Source organism: Salvelinus alpinus, chromosome 17 (assembly GCF_045679555.1).
Source record: "Salvelinus alpinus chromosome 17, SLU_Salpinus.1, whole genome shotgun sequence".
Lineage (NCBI taxonomy): Eukaryota > Metazoa > Chordata > Actinopteri > Salmoniformes > Salmonidae > Salvelinus > Salvelinus alpinus.
The window spans coordinates 30,485,030-30,510,034 of record NC_092102.1 but is presented as its reverse complement, the minus strand read 5'-3'; the positions used below and the strand labels follow the sequence as shown (position 1 = coordinate 30,510,034).

Genomic DNA, 25,005 nt, shown 5'->3' with positions numbered 1-25,005 from the left:
CTCTACTGTACTCTCCTCTATTCTCATCTACTGTACTCTCCTCTCCTCTACTGTACTCTCCTCTATTCTCCTCTACTGTACTCTCCTCTCCTCTACTGTACTCTCCTCTATTCTCCTCTACTGTACTCTCCTCTCCTCTACTGTACTCTCCTCTATTCTCATCTAGTGTACTCTCCTCTCCTCTACTGTACTCTCCTCTACTGTACTCTCCTCTCCTCTACTGTACTCCCCTCTATTCTCCTCTACTGTACTCTCCTCTCCTCTCCTCTACTGTACTCTCCTCTATTCTCCTCTACTGTACTCTCCTCTCCTCTACTGTACTCCCCTCTATTCTCCTCTACTGTACTCTCCTCTCCTCTACTGTACTCTCCTCTATTCTCCTCTCCTCTACTGTACTCTCCTCTATTCTCCTCTACTGTACTCTCCTCTCCTCTACTGTACTCCCCTCTATTCTCCTCTACTGTACTCTCCTCTCCTCTACTGTACTCTCCTCTATTCTCCTCTACTGTACTCTCCTCTACTGTACTCCCCTCTATTCTCCTCTACTGTACTCTCCTCTCCTCTACTATACTCTCCTCTATTCTCCTCTCCTCTACTGTACCCTCCTCTATTCTCCTCTACTGTACTCTCCTCTCCTCTAATGTACTCTCCTCTATTCTCCTCTACTGTACTCTCCTCTCCTCTACTGTACTCTCCTCTCCTCTACTGTAACTCTCCTTTATTCTCCTCTATTATCCTGTACTCTCCTCTATTCTCCTCTCCTCTATTCTCCTCTACTGTACTCTCCTCTATTCTCCTCTACTCTCCTCTCCTCTACTGTACTCTCCTCTCCTCTACTGTACTCTCCTCTATTCTCATCTACTGTACTCTCCTCTCCTCTACTGTACTCTCCTCTACTGTACTCTCCTCTATTCTCCTCTACTGTACTCTCCTCTATTCTCCTCTACTGTACTCTCCTCTCCTCTACTGTACCCTCCTCTATTCTCCTCTACTGTACTCTCCTCTCCTCTACTGTACTCTCCTCTATTCTCCTCTACTGTACTCTCCTCTCCTCTACTGTACTCTCCTCTATTCTCATCTACTGTACTCTCCTCTATTCTCCTCTACTGTACTCTCCTCTCCTCTACTGTACTCTCCTCTATTCTCCTCTACTCTCCTCTCCTCTACTGTACTCTCCTCTATTCTCCTCTACTGTACTCTCCTCTCCTCTACTGTACCCTCCTCTATTCTCCTCTACTGTACTCTCCTCTCCTCTACTGTACCCTCCTCTATTCTCATCTGCTGTACTCTCCTCTCCTCTACTGTACTCTCCTCTATTCTCCTCTACTGTACTCTCCTCTCCTCTACTGTACTCTCCTCTATTCTCCTCTACTGTACTATCCTCTATTCTCCTCTACTCTACTCTCCTCTCCTCTACTGTACTATCCTCTATTCTCATCTACTGTACTATCCTCTCCTCTACTGTACTATCCTCTATTCTCCTCTACTGTACTCTCCTCTCCTCTACTGTACTCTCCTCTCCTCTACTGTACTCTCCTCTATTCTCCTCTACTGTACTCTCCTCTCCTCTACTGTACTCTCCTCTCCTCTACTGTACTCTCCTCTCCTCTACTGTACTCTCCTCTATTCTCATCTACTGTACTCTCCTCTCCTCTACTGTACTCTATTCTTATCTACTGTACTCTCCTCTATTCTCCTCTACTGTACTCTCCTCTCCTGTACTCTCCTCTATTCTCATCTACTGTACTCTCCTCTCCTCTACTGTACTCTATTCTTATCTACTGTACTCCCCTCTATTCTCCTCTACTGTACTCTCCTCTATTCTCCTCTACTCTACTCTCCTCTCCTCTACTGTATTATCCTCTATTCTCATCTACTGTACTCTCCTCTCCTCTACTGTACTATCCTCTATTCTCCTCTACTGTACTCTCCTCTCCTCTACTGTACTCTCCTCTCCTCTACTGTACTCTCCTCTCCTCTACTGTACTCTCCTCTACTGTACTCTCCTCTACTCTACTCTCCTCTCCTCTACTGTACTCTCCTCTATTCTCCTCTACTGTACTCTCCTCTCCTCTACTGTACTCTATTCTCATCTACTGTACTCCCCTCTATTCTCCTCTACTGTACTCTCCTCTACTGTACTCTCCTCTATTCTCATCTACTGTACTCTCCTCTACTGTACTCTCCTCTCCTCTACTGTACTCTCCTCTATTCTCCTCTACTCTACTCTCCTCTCCTCTACTGTACTATCCTCTATTCTCATCTACTGTACTCTCCTCTCCTCTACTGTACTATCCTCTATTCTCATCTACTGTACTCTCCTCTCCTCTACTGTACTATCCTCTATTCTCCTCTCCTCTACTCTCCTCTCCTCTACTGTACTCTCCTCTATTCTCCTCTACTGTACTCTCCTCTCCTCTACTGTACTCTCCTCTATTCTACTGTACTATCCTCTATTCTCCTCTACTGTACTCTCCTCTCCTCTACTGTACTCTCCTCTATTCTCATCTACTGTACTCTCCTCTCCTCTACTGTACTCTCCTCTATTCTCCTCTACTGTACTCTCCTCTCCTCTACTGTACTCTCCTCTATTCTCCTCTACTGTTTTCTCCTCTCCTCTACTGTACTATCCTCTATTCTCCTCTACTCTACTCTCCTCTCCTCTACTGTACTATCCTCTATTCTCCTCTACTGTACTCTCCTCTCATCTCCTCTACTGTACCCTCCTCTATTCTCCTCTACTGTACTCTCCTCTCCTCTACTGTACTCTCCTCTATTCTCATCTACTGTACTCTCCTCTCCTCTACTGTACTATCCTCTATTCTCCTCTACTGTACTCTCCTCTCCTCTACTGTACTCTCCTCTATTCTCCTCTACTGTACTCTCCTCTACTGTACTCTCCTCTATTCTCATCTACTGTACTCTCCTCTCCTCTACTGTACTATCCTCTATTCTCATCTACTGTACTATCCTCTCCTCTACTGTACTATCCTCTATTCTCCTCTACTCTACTCTCCTCTCCTCTACTGTACTCTCCTCTATTCTCCTCTACTGTACTCTCCTCTCCTCTACTGTGTTCTCCTCTCTTCTACTGTACTATCCTCTATTCTCCTCTACTGTACTCTCCTCTCCTCTACTTTACAATCCTCTATTCTCATCTACTGTACTCTCCTCTCCTCTACTGTACTCTCCTCTATTCTCCTCTACTGTACTCTCCTCTCCTCTACTGTACTCTCCTCTATTCTCCTCTACTGTACTCTCCTCTCCTCTACTGTACTATCCTCTATTCTCCTCTACTCTACTCTCCTCTCCTCTACTGTACTATCATCTATTCTCCTCTACTGTACTCTCCTCTCATCTCCTCTACTGTACCCTCCACTATTCTCCTCTACTGTACTCTCCTCTCCTCTACTGTACTCTCCTCTATTCTCATCTACTGTACTCTCCTCTACTGTACTATCCTCTATTCTCCTCTACTGTACTCTCCTCTCCTCTACTGTACTCTCCTCTATTCTCCTCTACTGTACTCTCCTCTACTGTACTCTCCTCTATTCTCATCTACTGTACTCTCCTCTCCTCTACTGTACTCTATTCTTATCTACTGTACTCCCCTCTATTCTCCTCTACTGTACTCTCCTCTATTCTCCTCTACTCTACTCTCCTCTCCTTTACTGTACTATCCTCTATTCTCATCTACTGTTCTCTCCTCTCCTCTACTGTACTATCCTCTATTCTCATCTACTGTACTCTCCTCTCCTCTACTGTACTCTCCTCTCCTCTACTGTACTATCCTCTATTCTCCTCTACTCTCCTCTCCTCTACTGTACTATCCTCTATTCTCATCTACTGTACTCTCCTCTCCTCTACTGTACTATCCTCTATTCTCATCTACTGTACTCTCCTCTCCTCTACTGTACTATCCTCTATTCTCCTCTACTGTACTCTCCTCTACTGTACTATCCTCTATTCTCCTCTACTGTACTCTCCTCTCCTCTACTGTACCCTCCTCTATTCTCCTCTACTGTACTCTCCTCTCCTCTACTGTACTCTCCTCTATTCTCATCTACTGTACTCTCCTCTATTCTCATCTACTGTACCCTCCTCTCCTCTACTGTACTCTCCTCTATTCTCCTCTACTGTACTCTCCTCTCCTCTACTGTACTATCCTCTATTCTCATCTACTGTACTCTCCTCTCCTCTACTGTACTATCCTCTATTCTCCTCTACTGTACTCTCCTCTACTGTACTATCCTCTATTCTCCTCTCCTCTACTGTACTCTCCTCTACTGTACTCTCCTCTCCTCTACTGTACTCTCCTCTCCTCTACTGTACTATCCTCTATTCTCATCTACTGTACTCTCTTCTCCTCTACTGTACTATCCTCTTTTCTCCTCTACTCTACTCTCCTCTCCTCTACTGTACTATCCTCTATTCTCCTCTACTGTACTCTCCTCTCCTCTACTGTACTATCCTCTATTCTCCTCTACTGTACTCTCCTCTCCTCTACTGTACTCTCCTCTATTCTCCTCTACTGTACTCTCCTCTCCTCTACTGTACTCTCCTCTATTCTCCTCTACTGTACTCTCCTCTCCTCTACTGTACTCTCCTCTATTCTCCTCTACTCTCCTCTCCTCTACTGTACTCTCCTCTATTCTCCTCTACTGTACTCTCCTCTCCTCTACTGTACTCCCCTCTATTCTCCTCTACTGTACTCTCCTCTATTCTCCTCTACTGTACTCTCCTCTCTTCTACTGTACTCTCCTCTATTCTCCTCTACTGTACTCTCCTCTATTCTCCTCTACTGTACTCTCCTCTCCTATACTGTACTCTCCTCTATTCTCCTCTCCTCTACTCTCCTCTCCTCTACTGTACTCTCCTCTATTCTCCTCTACTGTACTCTCCTCTATTCTCCTCTACTGTACTCTCCTCTCCTATACTGTACTCTCCTCTATTCTCCTCTACTGTACTCTCCTCTATTCTCCTCTACTGTACTCTCCTCTCTTCTCCTCCTCCTCCTTCTCTTCTCTTCCACTCTCCTGCACTCTACTCTATCAGTACCTGTCCAGATGTGGCTGCTGTTGACAAGGTGGTTGTTTACTGATGTTGTTGTCTGGTTGTTGCTCAGGATGCCCCATAAGGAGTTTCAAGACCTTCAAACTGACTTGGACACAAATGCATCGAGGGGTTACCATCAACCTGATAGTCTCTATGACGACGACCAGCAACCTGATAGTCTCTATGACGACGACCAGCAACCCATTTACCAAGATGGTGGGCGGTCGCCAAAGCGACGGTTGTTCCCCTCTACACCCCAGGGTGAGGTCCCTTGGTTACCATAGCGATTAAATCAGGGGTGTAACTGATTGGCTGATAAAGATGATGGAACACTCAAAGGGCTTTACATTGTAATGAGATCCATAGATGTAAATGATAGGTGTCTCCTGTGTTTAAACCTCCAGCACCCCACAGACCCTCCTTCAACTTTCTCTCCTGTGTTTAAACCTCCAGCACCCCACAGACCCTCCTTCAACTTTGTCCATCCTGTGTTTAAACCTCCAGCACCCCACAGACCCTCCTTCAACTTTCTCTCCTGTGTTTAAACCTCCAGCACCCCACAGACCCTCCTTCAACTTTCTCTCCTGTGTTTAAACCTCCAGCACCCCACAGACCCTCCTTCAACTTTCTCTCCTGTGTTTAAACCTCCAGCACCCCACAGACCCTCCTTCAACTTTGAGTGTTTGCGGAGACATAGCAGTCAGGATGATGACATCCCCTTGACCCCTTCCGTTCCCCATCGAACAGCTCTACCCCTGCATCTGATGCAGCAACAGGTGGGTACCACTGAACCAAACTGATGGCTACCCATTTGCACTGAAAGACTTACTCTCACATAATTAGCTTACAAAATATTGACACAACTCACTGCACATACACACAAACATGCGTGAGTCTTAATTTAGGCAATGAATTAAAGGTATGTCTATGTGGTTTGACCTCCTTGACCCCTACTCTTCTCCTGTTCCCTAGGTGATGGCAGTGGCTGGCCTGGACTCCAGCAGAGTCCAGCGTCTCTCTCCTTCACGCTCTCTACGTTCCTGGGCCACGCCCCCCACCTCCCCCATTAGCAGGGACCACTCCCCCTACTACACCCCCCTCATCCAGGTACGTGTGTGTGTGTGTGCATTTATGAATGTAAATGTGTTGATACATTTGTGTGTGTGTGTGTGTGTGTGTGTGTGTGTGTGTGTGTGTGTGTGTGTGTGTGTGTGTGTGTGTGTGTATCCAGGTGGACTGGCGTGGTCCCGGCAGTGTGAGCAGCACCCCTGGCTCTGTGAGAAGAAGCTCCTGGTACACTGACGCCCTGGAAGCCCCTTTGAGCCTCACCTACTCCCCCTCACAGCTCCAGATCCCCCCAGAGTACCGCAGGCAGTACCACCAGAAGATAGGCAGTGCCAACAGCCTAGTAGAGGCCGTGAGTAGCCCTGACACACACACACACACACACACACACACACACACACACACACACACACACACACACACACACACACACACACACACACACACACACACACACACACTTTGATTGATTGATTAATGATTTCCCCATTTTTCCTGTTTCAGGTGTTGATTTCAGAAGGACTGGGGAAATACGCCAAGGACCCCAAATTTGTGGCAGCGACGAAGCATGAGATCGCGGACGCCTGCGAGATGACCATTGATGAGATGGAGAGTGCCGCCAGCAACCTGCTGAATGGCAGTATGGGTAATGGAGCGGGGGCAACCGGGGCCACGGACAAAGTGACGGCCACGAGCCTCAGGGACCGTAATCTCCATGACTACAGTGATGAGGAGCCGGACACGAGTGTGAAATGTGAAGAAGATCTGACTGATGAGATGATATGCATCAGCACCCTATAGCAGTCAGTCACATAGGCTGACATGGCACTCTATAGTAGTCAGTCACATAGGCTGACATGGCACTCTATAGTAGTCAGTCACATAGGCTGACATGGCACTCTATAGTAGTCAGTCACATAGGCTGACATGGCACTCTATAGTAGTCAGTCACATAGGCTGACATGGCACTCTATAGTAGTCAGTCACATAGGCTGACATGGCACTCTATAGTAGTCAGTCACATAGGCTGACATGGCACCCTATACCGTATGAAGTGCACTTGTGCACTATATAGGGGGAGATGTGCCTTTTGGAGTGCCTTTCTTTCTGTGGAATGAATAGATGTATGGAAACACTGCCAGCTGGAGAGGACTGGAGGGATGGAAGGACATGCTAAGGATCTAACTACAGAGGAGTGGAAAGAGGGAGGGACACGCTAGGGATCCAACTACAGAGGACTGGAGGGATGGAAGGACATGCTAAGGATCTAACTACAGAGGAGTGGAAAGAGGGAGGGACACGCTAGGGATCCAACTACAGAGGACTGGAGGGATGGAAGGACATGCTAAGGATCCAACTACAGAGGAGTGGAAAGAGGGAGGGACACGCTAGGGATCCAACTACAGAGGACTGGAGGGATGGAAGGACATGCTAAGGATCCAACTACAGAGGAGTGGAAGGAGGGAGGGACACGCTAGGGATCCAACTACAGAGGACTGGAGGGATGGAAGGACATGCTAAGGATCCAACTACAGAATGGAGGGATGGAGGGACACGCTAAGTATCCAACTACAGAGGAGTGGAGGGATGGAGGGACACGCTAAGGATCCAACTACAGAGGAGTGGAAGGAGGGAGGGACATGCTAAGGCTCCAACTACAGAGGAGTGGAGGGATGGAGGGACACGCTAAGGATCCAACTACAGAATGGAGGGATGGAGGGACACGCTAAGTATCCAACTACAGAGGAGTGGAGGGATGGAGGGACATGCTAAGGATCTAACTACAGAGGAGTTTCACCCAACTTTCTTTCTCTCTGTCTGGCAACACCCAGTGAACCGGAGAGTGAGATATAGGTAGGGGTTGTCCCTTAGGGGATGCAGTAATGCTAGGTTTGCAGTGCACTCAGGATGAGTAGGATTAGTGTCACCGCCACAATGACTTCATACAGAAATCACATATCAGTGACATCACGTTCCAATCCTCAGGCATATCCCCCCTGCCTCCCATTTGCCTTACCCTCTGCACAGAGATACTGAGAATAGTGAGTCATAGGTGTAGTGGTGGCCATTTTACAGACCGCTTTTTGAAACTGTGAACAACCAACACACAAGAAAACAGTGTACTCTAATATCACACACTCATTCCTGCCCAACCAATCAATCTTCAGGGATGACAGGGTTCCGATCGATAGACACATGTACAGGTACAGACACTAGAAGCCATGTTGTTTTAGTGAAAGGAAAAAGCTATTAAGTTGTAGATATTTTTTAAACCCTGTAAGAAAAATAAACTATAGAAAAGAGATGCTTTATATTTAGTTAATTATGAATCGTTACAGGTATAGCAATATCGTCCCCATGCCTATGTTTTATTCGTGAATTAATATGAAATTATATTTTATAATCTTGTCGCCTTTTTTCCCGCTAGAATGCATTATGTTTAAGCATAGCAGTTTAAGGAGGATAATGTTGATTTAGAATGACTATGATGTCAAACAGAGCTGCTTTCACTGAAGTGTACGTACAGTATGGCTGTACAGAAGGAGGGTTTACCATTTACCAGCTTAGCTCACTGCCAACAGAAATATATAGTTTCAGGTTACATTGAGGACAACTGTTTTTCATTGTGTATTGTACAGCACTAGAGCAGTTAACTGTTTACTTTGTCACTGTGCTTCTTCTTCAACTGGGTACTGTCATGGAAATGTGTTCATTTCCTGTCAACCTTTACAGTATGTGCAATGAAAGGGCTCCTTCGAAAAAACACCAAAAGGGAAAATCTATGCTTAGAAGACACATAGCTGTGGCCAATAAAGCTGTATGACTAATATGCATTTTCCAAACATGTAAAGTCAAGTTCAACATAAACGCATGTCATGTCAGGGATCTTTGTGAAATGTAAATTCCTAAACAATGGAATATAGTGTTTACAACTACTAGGGTTTCCTCAGCATCACTACCATCTTTCTCTCGACACAAAACACTGCTCTCAGTTCAACACATGAATGATGGAAGGCATGAAAGATGGCATAGTGATGGCCACTCAGTGGGGTTTTATCTAGAAGGGATAATACAGCTTTGGTCAAATGTACTTTTCATATAGCAGGTTAGGAGAAATAGGTTAAGGTTAGGAAAAGCGTTAAGGTTAGCTAAAAGTAATTGAAAAAATAACTTTTGACGTCAATTTGACAAAAGTTGTATCCCATCTAGAAATGACCACTCAGTGAGTGTTTAGACTCAGTGGGGTTCAAATCCTGACATGACGGTATGTATGCATGCCTTCCAGGACCGGTAATGATAACTACTGCACCAGAGGTTATATCACTGGCTCAAAATGTCTTTGAGATGGTGACACTGTACTTTTCCTGGGGCTATGTACAGTTGAACTCGAAGTTTACATACACTTAGGTTGGAGTCATTAAAACTCCTTTTTCAACCACTCCACAAATTTCTTGTTAACAAACTATAGTTTTGGCAAGTCGGTTAGGACATCTACTTTGTGCATGACACAAGTAATTTTTCCAACAATTGTTTACAGACAGATTATTTCACTTATAATTCACTGTATCACAATTCCAGTGGGTCAGAAGTTTACATACACTAAGTTGACTGTGCCTTCAAACAGCTTGGAAAATTCCAGAAAATTATGTCATGGCTTTAGAAGCTTCTGATAGGCTAACTGACATAATTTGAGTCAATTGGAGGTGTACTTGTGGATGTATTTCAAGGCCTACCTTCAAACTCAGTGCCTCTTTGTTTGACATCATGGGAAAATCTAAATAAATCAGCCAAGACCTCAGAAAAAAAATGTAGACCTAAAAAATTCTGGTTCATTCTTGGGAGCAATTTCCAAATGCCTGAAGGTACCACATTCATCTGTACAAACAATAGTACACAAGTATAAACACCACGGGACCACGCAGCCGTCATACCTCTCAGGAAGGAAACACGTTCTGTCTCCTAGAGATGAACGTACTTTGGTGCGAAAAGTGCAAATCAATCCCAGAACAACAGCAAAGGACTTTGTGAAGATGCTGGAGGTACAAAAGTATCTATATCCATAGTAAAACGAGTCCTATATCGACATAACCTGAAAGGCCGCTCAGCAAGGAAGAAGCCACTGCTCCAAAACCTCCATAAAAAAGCCAGACTACGGTTTGCAACTGCACATGGGGACAAAAATCGTTCTTTTTGGAGAAATGTTCTCTGGTCTGATGAAACAAAAATAGAACTGTTGGGACATAATGACCATCGTTATGTTTGGAAGAAAAAGGGGGAGGCTTGCAAGCCGAAGAACACTATCCCAACCGTGAAGCACAGGGGTGGCAGCACTTCACAATATAGATGAAATGATGAAGAAGGAAAATGATGTGGATATATTGAAGCAACATCTCAAGACATCAGTCAGGAAGTTAAAGCTTGGTCGCAAATGGGTCTTCCAAATGGACAATGGCCCCAAGCATACTTCCAAAGTTGTGGCAAAATGGCTTAAGGACAACAAAGTGAAGATATTGGAGTGGCCATCACAAAGCCCTGACCTCAATCCTATAGAAAATGTGTGGGCAGAACTGAAAAAGCGTGTGTGAGCAAGGAGGTCTACAAACCTGACTCAGTTAAACCAGCTCTGTCAGGAGGAATGGGCCAAAATTCACCCAACTTATTGTGGGGAGCTTGTGGATGGCTACCTGAAATGTTTGACCCATTTGCTACCAAATACTAATTGAGTGTATGTAAACATCTGACCCACTGGGAATGTGATGAAAGAAATACAAGCTGAAATAAATAATTCTCTCTACTATTATTCTGACATTTCACATTCTTAAAATAAAGTGGTGATCCTAACTGACCTACAACAGGGAAATTTTACTCGGATTAAATGTCAGGAATTGTGAAAACTGAGTTTAAATGTATTTGGCTAAGGTGTATGTAAACTTCTGACTTCAATTGTATGTGATTACAGAGACCTTTGAGTCAGAGATCTGCCAAGTGATATGTGAAGGTAAATTCCACTAAATTGAATCATCTTTATTTATACTGTTTGCAAGTGAGAAAAACAAAAACTACATTGAGAAACAAAAGGTTTGTTATACAGCTTGTGCAATTCACAGCTTAATTGTTTGTACTGCTTCCGTTGTGTAAGAACCTGTGCAGAATGTGAAGGTTAATGTGATTCACTGTACTTGAAGAATCCTGCTTTCTACCCGCTAACGTTACAGCTGATTCCACTTTGTAGCAGATTAGTTTTACCTTCAGATTTTATACTGTTGAAACCCCTTTTTTTGTACAGTTCCTTTATTCTTTTGAATATTTGCCTGGAATGCTGATGATTTTGTAACGATCACAACTGAATAAACTCTCTCCAAGTCACTCAATGGCTCCAGATGACAGTATCTGTGTTATATGTACTCGGCGGCAGGAATTTGCCAAACAAAAAATATGGACTTTGCATATGATCAAAACAATTACCATCACAGCTGTTAGTGAGTGTGTAAAACGCAGGGTGCAAAGTGATGATGGAAGAGTTCGCTAATATTCCTCATTTAAAACGTAGTCAAAAGCTAACACTAACATGGTGGTTAATAATACTTTCCGAATGCACTGTACACGTGACTGTGAACGTGTAGAAACTAGAGGGTACATTTGTGTGGGATCATTATGTCTAATCTAGGCTCAGTTGTACAGCTACAGTGAATTTCTCTAGAAATGTCATAAATGTGACTGGAACATTGCCCATTGTGATGGTTGGCTAGCTGGCAGCTGTTGATTAGGTACCAACATTTCCATAGAAATCATAAAAGGAGAAATAGATTCCGAGGAATTGAGATATGCAAACAATGTGTTGTTACCCCCATTCAAAACAATGGATTGGATTAGGTAAAAAGACAGATAGAAAAGGTTCAGTAAAATGTAAGTGCTGGTGATATGCAGTACCAGTCAAAAGTTTGGACACACCTACTCATTCTTGGGTTTTTCTTTATTTTTACTATTTCCCACGTTGTAGAATAATAGTGAAGACATCAAAACTATAAAAATAACACATATGGAATCATGTAGTAACCAAACAAGTGTTAAAAACATATATATTTTATATTTGAGATTCTCAAAGTAGCCACCCTTTGCCTTCATGACAGCTTTGTACACTCTTAGCATTCTCTCAACCAGCTTCATGAGGTAGTCACCTGGAATGCATTTCAATTAACAGGTGTATCTTGTTAAAAGTTAATTTGTGGAATTTCTTTCCTTAATGCGTTTATGCCAATCAGTTGTGTTGTGACAAGTTAGGGGTTAGGGTTGGCTCACATGAGGACCGCCACAGGAAAGGAAGACCCAGAGTACCTATGCTGCAGAGGATAAGTTCATTAGAGTTACCAGCATCAGAAATTGCAGCCCAAATAAATGCTTCACAGAGTTCAAGTAACAGATCCATCTCAACATCAACTGTTCAGAGGAGCCTGCGTGAATCAGGCCTTCATGGTCGAATTGCTGCAAAGAAACCACCACTAAAGGACACCAATAATAAGAAGAGACTTGCTTGGGGCAAGAAACCCAAGCAACGGACATTAGACCGGTGGAAATCTGTCCTTTGGTCTGATGAGTCCAAGTTTTAGATTTTTGGTTCCAACCGCCATGTCTTTGTGAGATGCAGAGTAGGTGAACGGATGATATCCGCATGTGTAGTTCCCACCGCGAAGCATGGAGGATGTGTGATGGTGTGGGGTTGCTTTGCTGGTGACAATGTCTGTGATTTATTTAGAATTCAAGGCACACTTAACCAGCATGGCTACCACAGCTTTCTGCAGCAATACGCCATCCCATCTGGTTTGCGCTTAGTGGGACTATCATTTGTTTTTCATCAGGACAATGACCCAACACACCTCCAGGATGTGTAATGTCTATTTGACCAAGAAGGAGAGTGAGATGGTTTGAGTTGGACCGCAGAGTGAAGAAAAAACATCCAACAAGTGTTCAGTATATGTGGGAGCTCCTTCAAGACTGTTGGAAAAGCATTTCTCATGAAACTGGTTGAGAGAATGCCAAGAGTGTGCAAAGCTGTCATGAAGGCAAATGGTGGGTACTTTTTTGGTTACTACATGATTCCATGTTGTATTATTTCATTGTTGTGATGTCTTCGCTATTATTCTACAATGTAGACAATAGTAAAAATAAAGAAAACCCCTTGAATGAGTAGGTGTGTCCAAACTTTTGGCTGGTACGGTATGTATTTGGGCTCCCGAGTGGCGCAGCAGTCTAAGGCACTGCATCGGACAATTTCTTTGGCCACCATACCTATTTTGCCAATTGGCCTGGTTTACCACACGGAGCCCTGCTGATCCGTCTGCCGACGTAATAGCACGAGGGGGCCACAACAGACTTTCGTCCGTCGCGACGTACCTCCAAGGCCCTTTCTGCTAGCTTGCAAGCCCCGGCCCGCTAACTGCCTGAAGCCACTCACTGGACTCCTATGATTCACTCGTTTACGCATGCCTCTCGCTAACGTCAATATACCTTGTCCATTGCTGTTTTGGTTAGTAATTATTGCCTTATTTAACTGTAGAGCCTCTAGCCCTGCTCAATACGCCTTATCTAACACTTTGATTCCACCTATAACACATGCGATGACATCACCTGGTTTAAATTATATTTCTAGAGACAATATCTCTTTCATCGTCACTCTATGCACAGGTTTACCCCCACTGTATTCACATCCTACCATACCTTTGTCTGTACATTATGCCTTAAATCTACTCTACCGTGCCCAGAAATCTTCTTCTTTTACTCTCTGTTCTGAATGTACTAGGCGACCAGTTATTTTAGCCTTTAGCCGTACCCTTATCCTACTCCTCCTCTGTTCCTCTGGTGATGTGGAGGTTAATCCAGGCCCTGCAGTGCCTAGCTCCACTCCCACTCCCCAGGCTCTATCATTTGTTGACTTCTGTAACCGTAAAAGCCTTGGTTTCATGCATGTTAACATTAGAAGCCTCCTCCCTAAGTTTGTTTTATTCACTTCCCTAGCACACTCTGCCAACCCGGATGTCCTAGCCGTGTCTGAATCCTGGCTCAGGGAAACCACCGTAAACCCTGAAAATTCCATCCCTAACTATAACATTTTCCGACAAGATAGAACTGCCAAAGGGGGCGGAGTGGCAATCTACTGCAGAGATAACCTGCAGCGTTCTGTTTTACTATCCAGGTCTGTATCCAAACAATTCGAGCTTCCAGAAACAAGTCTCTCACCGTTGCCGCCTGCTATAGACCACCCTCTTCCCCCAGCTGTGCCCTGGACACAATATGTGAACTGATTGCCCCCCATCTATCTTCAGAGCTCGTGCTGCTAGGTGACCTAAACTGGGACATGCTTAACACCCCAGCCATCCTACAATCTAAGCTTGATGCCCTCAATCTCACACAAATTATCAATGACCCCACCAGGTACAACCCCAAATCCATAAACATGGGCACCCTCATAGATATGATCCTAACAGACTTGCCCTCCAAATACACCTCTGCTGTTTTCAACCAAGATCTCAGCAATCACTGACTCATTGCCTGCATCCGTAATGGGTCTGCGGTCAAATGACCACCCCTCATCACTGTCAAACGCTCCCAGGCCTTTCTAATCGACCTGGCCCGGGTATCCTGAAAGGATATTGACCTCATCCCGTCAGTAGAGGATGCCTGGTCTTTCTTTAAAAGTGCCTTCTTCACCATCTTAAATAAGCATGCCCCTTTCAAAAAATGTAGAACCAGGAACAGATATAGCCCTTGGTTCTCTCCAGACCTGACTGCCCTTGACCAGCACAAAAACATCCTCCTGCGTTCTGCATTAGCATCGAATAGCCCCCGTGATATGCAACTTTTCAGGGAAGTTAGGAACCAATATACACAGGCAGTTAGAAAAGCTAAGGCTAGCTTTTTCAAGCAGAAATTTGCATCCTGTAGCACAAACTCAAAAAAATTCTGTGACACTGTAATGGCCATGGAGAATAAGAGCACATCCTCTCAGCTGCCCACTGCACTGAGGCTAGGAAACACTGTCACCACCGATAAATCCACTATAATTGAGAATTTCAATAAGCATTTTTCTACGGCTGGCCATGCTTTCAGCCTAGCTACCCCTACCAGGGTCAACAGCCCTGCACTCCCCACAGCAACTCGCCCAACCCTCCCCCATTTCTCCTTCAACCAAATCCTGATAGCTGATGTTCTAAAAGAGCTGCAAAATCTGGACCCCTACAAATCAGCCGGGCTAGACAATCTAGACCCTCTCTTTCTAAAATGATCTGCCGAAATTGTTGCAACCCCTATCTCTAGCCTGTTCAACCTCTCTTTCGTATCGTCTGAGATTCCCAAAGATTGGAAAGCTGCCGCAATCATCCCCCTCTTCAAAGGGGGAGACACTCTAGAACCAAACTGTTACAGACCTATATCTATTCTACCCTGACTCTCTACCCTGCCTCTCCTTCCTTTTTTAACAAACAGATTACTGACCATTTAGAATCCCACCGTACCTTCTCCGCTATGCAATCTGGTTTCAGAGCTGGTAATGGGTGCACCTCAGCCACGCTCAAGGTCCTAAATGATATCATAACCCTCATCGATAAGAGACATTACTGTGCAGCCGTATTCATCGACCTGGCCAAGGCTTTCTACTCTGTCAATCACCACATTCTTATTGGCAGCCTCAACAGCCTTGGTTTCTCAAATGATTGCCTCTCCTGGTTCACCAACTACTTCTCTGATAGAGTTCAGTGTGTCAAATCGGAGGGCCTGTTGTCCGGACCTCTGGCAGTCTCTATGGGGGTGCCACAGGGTTCAATTCTCGGGCCGACTCTCTTCTCTGTATACATCAATGATGTCGCTCTTGCTGCTGGTGATTCTCTGATACACCTCTACGCAGACGACACCATTTTGTATACTTCTGGCCCTTCTTTGGACACTGTGTTAACAAACCTCCAGACGAGTTTCAATGCCATACAACTCTCCTTCCGTGGCCTCCAACTGCTCTTAAATGCAAGTGAAACTAAATGCATGCTCTTCAACCAATCACTGCCCGCACCTGCCCACCCGTCCAGCATCACTACTCTGGACGGTTCTGACTTAGAATACGTGGACAACTACAAATACCTAGGTGTCTGGTTAGACTGTAAACTCTCCTTCCAGACTCACATTAAGCATCTCAAATCCAGAATTAAATCTAGAATCGGCTTCCTATTTCGCAACAAAGCCTCCTTCCCTCATGCTGCCAAACATACCCTTGTAAAACTGACTATCCTATCGATCCTTGACTTCGGCGATGTCATTTATAAAATAGGCTCCAACACTCTACTCAACAAATTGGATGCAGTCTATCACAGTGCCTTCCGTTTTGTCACCAAAGCCCCACATACTACCCACCACTGTGACCTGTACGCTCTTGTTGGCTGGCCCTCGCTTCATATTCGTCGCCAAACCCACTGGCTCCAGGTCATCTACAAGTCTCTGCTAGGTAAAGCCCCACCTTATCTCAGCTCACTGGTCACCATAGCAGCACCCACTCGTAGCACGCGCTCCAGCAGGTATATTTCACTGGTCACCCCCAAAGCCAATTACTCCTTTGGTCACCTTTCCTTCCAGTTCTCTGCTGCCAATGACTGGAACGAACTGCAAAAATCACTGAAGCTGGAGACTCATATCTCCCTCACTAGCTTTAAGCACCAGCTGTCTGGGCAGCTCACAGATCACTGCACCTGTACATAGCCTATCTGTAAACAGCCCATCCAACTACCTCATCCCCATACTGTATTTATTTATTTATCTTGCTCCTTTGCACCCCAGTATCTCTACTTGCACATTCATCTTCTGCACATCTACCATTCCAGTGTTTATTTGCTATATTGTAATTTACTTCGCCACCATGGCCTATTTATTGCCTAGACTTTTTGTTTTCTTTTTTTCTACTGTATTATTGACTGTATGTTTTGTTTATCCCATGTGTAACTCTGTGTTGTTGTATGTGTCGAACTGCTATGCTTCATCTTGGCCAGGTCGCAGTTGTAAATGAGAACTTGTTCTCAACTAGCCTACCTGGTTAAATAATGGTGAAATAAAAAATAAAAAATCTCTGTGCTTGAGGCATCACTACAGCCACCCTGGTTGAAATCCAGGCTGTATCACAACCGGCCGTGATTGGAAGTCCCATAATGTGGCACACAATTGGCCCACCGTCGTCCGGTTTTGGCCGGTGTAGGCCGTCATTGTAAATAAAAATGTGTTCTTAACACAACTTGAACACTATATTTAATCATTAGTTTTGTGTGTCATTGAGCTTTGCTACAGCTGCTTTAATTTATTTCACTGGCTCACTTTTGTCGGCAGGTTTTATTTGTGAGCTTTTTTATAGCTTGCCCTTTATATTCCTTTTCTACTGAATAGTAAACTAGTGTTTGGGTTAAACTCGTAGCCCTTTACACTCCAGCCCATATACGGTTGCGAATAGCAGATTTTGACACTGATAAGCACCTAAAATTGAACGCAGTGGCTGTACAGTAAAATGCTATACATTTACATTTACATTTAAGTCATTTAGCATACGCTCTTATCCAGAGCGACTTACAAATGATATCAGAGCTTAGGGTCTCCGCTTTACAGCGCTGTATGGGATTCAACTGACAGTAGTTCTAAATGTGAGGACCAACTGCCACAGGAAGCCTATGTTTGTCGTATTGTGAAGAGGATTTGCTGCAGAACATGCACCTGAATGCACTAATGACTATGTTCTATGCGCTCCAAAAGTACAATACAATATTTTTTTCTGAAGTGCCTTGTGAAACCCTAACATGCTGACCAGACCGGACACGTCGCGTGCGCGAGCGTCGGAAAATAAATTTAGAAATCCATGTTATTCAATTATTGCACCCACACTGCTCACGCGCGCCATCGAGCGTCTGCGGCGCCAAGTGCTAAAATAGAACTCCTTTCTATTTCTGACGCAGATCGCGCTGAAAGTCCTGCCTCTCCCATCTCCTCGTTGGTTTATAGAAGCAGGTACCCACGTGCCATCTCCTCATTGGTTATACCCACGTGGGTGATTAAAAGACGAACTTTGTTGCCGGTTGTCGTGGTAATACTATGAAAGTTTAGATGCGATCACCATAGAAGTTCAAAGATGAAAAAGCCTGGAAGGGGGCGAGATGACTAGAAACGATTCAGTTGGCTGTTTTATGTGTGTATTAATTGTCGGAGTAGAGGTTCTTGTGCATTTCAGGTCAAATAACAACTCAATGTTTATATCCCAGGACAAATTAGCTAGCAACAGTAAGGTAGCTAAATAGAACAAATTAGCTAGCAAGTGCAAGCTAACTAGCTAAATTGCCATACATGTTTAATGCTTTTCGACCTGTCCCCAAATTAATGTCATTGGTTCAGAGTTTGTTTTGATATTTTAACCTGCGTGTCGTGATCGCTTTTGGTGCAGGGGGACAAAATAAATGTATGCACGATATCGAACAATGGCTCAACAAACTCTGAACCAATGACATTAATTTGGGGACAGGTCAAAAAGCATTAAACATTTATGGCAATTTAGCTAGTTAGCTTGCACTTGCTAGCTAACGTTAATTAGCTAGCCGAATTGTTTCTAGTTATCGCTCCTCCTTCCAAGCTTTTTGATCTTTGAACTTATATGGTGATTGGCATCTAGCTTACACTTTTACCACGACGACCGGAAAAACATTTTGTCTTTCAATTGCCCACGTGGGTATAACCAATGAGGAGATGGAATGTGGGTACCTGCTTCTATAAACCAATGAGGAGATGGGAGAGGCAGGACTTTCAGCGCGATCTGCGTCAGAAATAGGAATTACTTCTATTTTAGCCCTTGGCAACGCAGACGCTCGTTGGCCCGCGCCAGCAGTGTGGGTGCAATAATTGAATAACATGGATTTCAACATTTATTTTGCGACGCTCGCGCACGCGACATGTCCGGTCTGGTCAGTATGTAAGATTGTATTTCATAACTTAGCTAGTCATGTTGGCAATCAAATCAAATCAAATGTATTTATATAGCCCTTCTTACATCAGCTGATATCTCAAAGTGCTGTACAGAAACCAAGCCTAAAACCCCAAACAGCAAGCAATGCAGGTTTAGAAGCACGGTGGCTAGGAAAAACTCCCTGGAAAAGGCCAAAACCTAGGAAGAAACCTAGAGAGGAACCAGGCTATGAGGGGTGGCCAGTCCTCTTCTGGCTGTGCCGGGTGGAGATTATAACAGAACATGGCCAAGATGTTCAAATGTTCATAAATGACCAGCATGGTCAAATAATAATAATCACAGTAGTTGTCGAGGGTGCAGCAAGTCAGCACCTCAGGAGTAAATGTCAGTTGGCTTTTCATAGCCGATCATTAAGAGTATCTCTACCGCTCCTGCGGTCTCTAGAGAGTTGAAAACAGCAGGTTTGGGACAGGTAGCACGTCCGGTGAACAGGTCAGGGTTCCATAGCCGCAGGCAGAACAGTTGAAACTGGAGCAGCAGCACGGCCAGGTGGACTGGGGACAGCAAGGAGTCATCATTCCAGGTAGTCCTGAGGCATGGTCCTAGGGCTCAGGTCCTCCGAGAGAGAGAAAGAAAGAGAGAAAGAGAGAGCATACTTAAATTCACACAGGACACCGGATAAGACAGGAGAAGTACTCCAGATATAACAAACTGACCCTAGCCCCCCGACACATAAACTACTGCAGCATAAATACTGGAGGCTGAGACAGGAGGGGTCAGGAGACACTGTGGCCCCATCCGATGATACCCCCAGACAGGGCCAAACAGGAAGGATATAACCCCACCCACTTTGCCAAAGCACAGCCCCCACACCACTAGAGGGATATCTTCAACCACCAACTTACCATCCTGAGACAAGGCCGAGTATAGCCCACAAAGATCTCCGCCACGGCACAACCCAAGGGGGGGGCGCCAACCCAGACAGGAAGATCATGTCAGTGACTCAACCCACTCAAGTGACGCACCCCTCCTCGGGACGGCATGACAGAGCACCAGTAAGCCAGTGACTCAGCCCCTGTAATAGGGTTAGAGGCAGAGAATCCCAGTGGAGAGAGGGGAACCGGCCAGGCAGAGACAGCAAGGGCGGTTCGTTGCTCCAGAGCCTTTCCGTTCACCTTCACACTCTTGGGCCAAACTACACTCAATCATATGACCCACTGAAGAGATGAGTCTTCAGTAAAGACTTAAAAGTTGAGACCGAGTCTGCGTCTCTCACATGGGTAGGCAGACCATTCCATAAAAATGGAGATCTATAGGAGAAAGCCCTGCCTCCAGCTGTTTGCTTAGAAATTCTAGGGACAATTAGGAAGCCTGCGTCTTGTGACCGTAGCGTACGTGTAGGTATGTACGGCAGGACCAAATCGGAAAGATAGGCAATAGAATATGCTTTCAAATGATGCCTATCTGACCCAGATTGCGATTTATAATGGACCGTTTTTGGATTTTGTAAACAGCAACAGTAATAGTGTGATGGTGGGGACAGAGGGCTGTGTCCAAACAAAAAAACTACAAGTGTGGGTGCTTCATTTCCTCAACAGCACAGCTACAAGCGCAAAAAAGCACCTAATAGTTGAAGGCTCTTTCCTTAAGTCCTCAAAGTGCATTAAAATGACGTACAAACTGTGCACAATTTGGAGACACCAGTTAGACCTCTCAGTCAAACACTTGTCATTGTTTTGTCTGTGCACCTACCCCAAATGTTCCATGAATATTCTTATTATGTCACTGAATGTGTCCAGAGTATTTTCAGATATCGTTGTCAACACATGCTGTGAAAAGTACAGTAAATATAAAATGCACATAAAATCAATGTTTGGGTTCAGTCTTGTGTTAGGTGAACTGTTGTGTCCTCACCTTTGGTCTAATAATTTCCTCATAATCTCCAAACTGTTCCCTTTCAATTGTTACCATGATTATGCACGTCATCACAACATTCAAGTGCAATTTTGCTTTTTTTTGCTTTTTTTCAAGTAAAAGTGAAAGTCACTCAGTAAAATACTACTTGAGTAAAAGTCTAAAAGTATTTGGTTTTAATATACTTAAGTATCTGTCACGCCCTGAACATAGCTAGCTGTTTTTTCTCTGTGTTGCTTGGGGCGTGATGGTGACTTGGGTGGGTTATCTAGGAGAATATCTATGTCTATGGTGGCCTGATATGGTTCCCAATCAGAGGCAGCTGTTTATCGTTGTCTCTGATTGGGGATCATATTTAGATAGCCATTTCCTTATGTGTGTTTGTGGGATCTTGTCTATGTTTAGTTGCCTGTCAACACTATTTGTATAGCTTCACGTTTTGTTCGTTGATTATTTTTCATTTTTTTCAGTGTTCATTCATTAAAAGAGAATGTACGCATACCATGCTGCGCCAGCTCTACGCACGGTATCCCCGCTCCATAAGGGCGGGGATAGTAGTGATCTTTATCATTTTCTTTGGGAGAGAAAGGGAAACAGGAGACAAAGGGCTGTGGGACATGGGTTTGATCCTAGACACATGAAAAGTGGGATGTATAACGATGGTAGGCCACCAAAAGCGTTCTCGCACAAAGGCCAGGGTCCAACGGGAGCCTAGGTGGCAGGCAAGCTTGGAAGAGTGGGCACACTCCAGCATCGAGGAGCGGACAGCGTCAGTAACAAACATCCGGTTATTTGCCCCACATTCTTGGATCCTGGTCAGTAAGGAAGGGAGAAGTTGAACCGGGTGAAAAGCAGGGCCCACTTAGCTGGCCTGGAATTGAGATGCTTTGCGGTGCGGAGATATTCCAAGTTCTTGTGGTTTGTCCACACAATGAACGGATGTTCAAGGCCTCCACTCCTCCCAACGCCATTTTCACAGCGAAAAGCTCTCAATTCCCCACATCGTAGTTCTTCTCCATTGCGTTGAGGTGAGGGGAGAAGAAGGCGCAGGGATGTAACTTGAGGTCCAGGGCAGAACGCTGGGACATGACAGCCCACACTCTGACATCCGAAACATCGGCCTCCACCACGAACTGGCGGGACGGGTCACGATGAACCAAGATGGGAGCTGTGGTGAAACGGTGTTTGAGATCCCGGTACGCCCAGTCAGCAGCTGTGGACCACGTGAACGAAACCTTGGGAGAGGTGAGTGCAGACAGGGGGGAAGCCAGGGTGCTGCTGAAGGCCATGTTGAAGGCAGTCTTCCACTTGTCCCGTCCTGTATCCGCACCAGGTGGTAGACATTCCGTAGGTCCAGCTTGAAGAACACGGTGGCCCCCTGGAGCGGCTCAAAGGCTGAGGAGATGAGTGGTAGCGGGTAGCAGTTCTTCACCGTGATGTCGTTGAGGCCTCGGTAGTCGATGCATGGGCTCAGGGTTTTGTCCATGTTCTCCACAAAGAAAAACCCTGTGCCGGTGGGGGAGGCAGGACCCTGCAGCTAGGGAGTCCTCAATGTAGGTCTCCATAGCCTTGGTCTCCGGACCCAACAGAGAGTACAGTTGTCCCCGGGGCGGAGTGGTGCCTGGGAGAAGGTCGATCCCGCAGTCACAGGGTCGGTGCGGCAGACGCAAAGTGGCCCAGGCCTTACTGAACACCTCCCAGAGGTCCTGGTACTCCGTGGGAATGGCGGAGAGGTCCGGGGCAACTTCCGAGCCCCCAGGAATACGTCCCGGGGCAGGCTGATCTGATTTCAGGCAATGAGCATGGCAGAACGGGCTCCAGCCCATGATGGCACCAGCAGACCAGTCAATAAGGGGATTGAGAATCCCAATACCACGGGAACCTGAGGAGACTTAATAAGCATTGTGGTTGACCCGGCCAATAGAGCGCTCGTCCAGTGCTCTAACGTCCATGGGAATGGAGAGTGGAGATGTCCAGCCCGGACTCCAGGGTAGCGTCCATAAAGCTCTCATCGGCCCCGGAGTCGATGAGTACACGAAGAGATTTAGACTGGTTCCCCCACAGCAAGATGGCATGAAAAGGGTGCGAGTAAGGGGAGAGGACAAGTTCTCCATATTGCCCACCAGAGTACTCGCTCCTACCGGTGAGCCTGGTCTTTTAGTGGACCGGTTGAGACGAAATTACCAGTAGTCCCGCAATACAGGCAACTCTTAGTGTGAAACCTGTATAGCCATTCGGCTGGGGACAGCCTATCTCTGCCTAGTTGCATCGGCTCGGGAAGAGGTGAATTGGCAGACTTCGGAGACTCTCGGGGGAACTCGGGTAGCCTCGGGTTCTCTCGGCAACGGAGCCGTCGGGGACTTCCGGGATGTCTCGGAGGCCAGGTGGAAGCCTTGGGCTGGTGAGTGAAATCGATCCCCCTCTCCTTCCTTCGCTCCCATAGTCGCCCATCGATCCGAATGGTCAAGGCAATGAGTGAGTCGAGATCCGTTGGTAGTTCCCGGGCTCCAAGCTCGTCCTTTACTTCCTCCGATACTCCAATGTCGAACAGTGCTTCCGGGTTCCAGGAACTCTTAGCTGCCAACGTGCAGAAATCCACCTCATATTCTGTCACACTGCGGGAGTCTTGCCGAAGCTGGAGTAACTTCTGGGCAGCCTCTCTCCCGGACAATGGAGCATCGAACTTTCTTCACCTCCGCCGCAAACTCCTTCAGACTGAAGCATACAGCCGACTGTTCCCATACTGCCGTAGCCCAGGCGGGAGCCCTCCCGGACATCATCGTGATGAGGTACGCTATCTTAGAGCAGTCCGAGGGGAAGGAGGAGGGCTGCAGCTTGATGATGAGGGAACACTGAGCAAGAAACGCCCGACAGGTGCCCGACTCTCCATCGAAGCATTCCGGGGGAGTTAAGCGGGGTTCCCGAGAAATTGGGGTGGCCAGGGAGGCGGCGCTGCTAACAGCCGGGTTACTGAGGGGCTGGGAAGTTATCATCGTGGTAGGCTGCCAAACAGACAACCGGTGGAATTGCTCCAGCAATGTGTTCAATGCTCTGTCATGGTGTTCGGCCAAGGTCTGGAACCCTTCCATAAGATCACGAAGCAAGACCTTGTGCCTTCCAATGGTGGCTCCTTGGGAGGAGATGGCGTTGCAGAACTGGTCCGAGTCTGCTGGGTCAGTTAGGAGAAGACACAGATGCAGATAGTGGCAAAACGACAGGTCAAGGGCAGGCAGAGGTCAGAAAATCCAGATCAGAGTCAATCAATCAATCAAATGTATTTATAAAGCCCTTTTTACATCAGCTGATGTCACAAAGTGCTGTACAGAAACCCAGCCTAAAACACCAAACAGTAAGCAATGCAGATGTAGAAGCACGGGAGCCCATAAGGTATAGAACGGCAGGCAGTCTCGGTTCAGGGCAGGCAGAAGTCAATAATCCAGGGTGGTGTGATAAGGTACAGCATGGCAGGCAGGCTCAGGGCAGGCAGAATGGTTAAAACCGGGAAAACTAGTAAACAGGAACTAGAAAAAGACAGGAGCAAGCGGAAAAACGCTGGTAGGCTTGACGAACAAAACGAACTGGTAACAAACAAACAGAGAACACAGGTATAAATACACTGGGGATAATAGGGAAGATAGGCAACACCTGGAGGGGCGTGGAGACAAGCACAAAGACAGGTAAAACAGATCAGGGTGTGACAGTAATAAGCAACTTTGCTCTTTTTTATCTGTGCATGGTATTTTGACATAAATCAATCTGGATTTAGGCCAAGGCACAGCATTATCACAGCAACAACATTAGTTGTTAATTATGTTGTCAATGATTTAGACGCTAGAATTAATTGTGCTGCTTTGTTTGTGGACCTGTCAAAAGTGTTTCATACTGTTGATCATGCTATTTTATTGAACAAGTTGTCCTCAATTGGCCTAGGTTCTGATGCCTGCTCATGGTTTCATGGTTATTTTAGTAACAGAACTCAGGCCATTGTGATTGAAGAGGTT

The 25,005-nt window shown here is 45.7% G+C and overlaps 1 protein-coding gene across 1 annotated transcript in view; it reads left to right on the top strand.

Annotated features, from left to right (window-relative positions):
* The window catches only part of LOC139542729 (voltage-dependent L-type calcium channel subunit alpha-1D-like), a 197,898-nt gene extending 186,411 nt beyond the window's left edge, over positions 1-11,487 (top strand). The window contains exons 47-51 of the mRNA XM_071348510.1: positions 5,126-5,316; positions 5,707-5,831; positions 6,028-6,162; positions 6,287-6,472; positions 6,625-11,487. Of these exons, the coding sequence (XP_071204611.1) occupies positions 5,126-5,316; positions 5,707-5,831; positions 6,028-6,162; positions 6,287-6,472; positions 6,625-6,921 (934 nt within the window). The 3' untranslated portion in view covers positions 6,922-11,487. The remainder of the gene's footprint in view (positions 1-5,125; positions 5,317-5,706; positions 5,832-6,027; positions 6,163-6,286; positions 6,473-6,624) is intronic.
* The last annotated feature ends 13,518 nt before the right edge of the window (positions 11,488-25,005 follow it).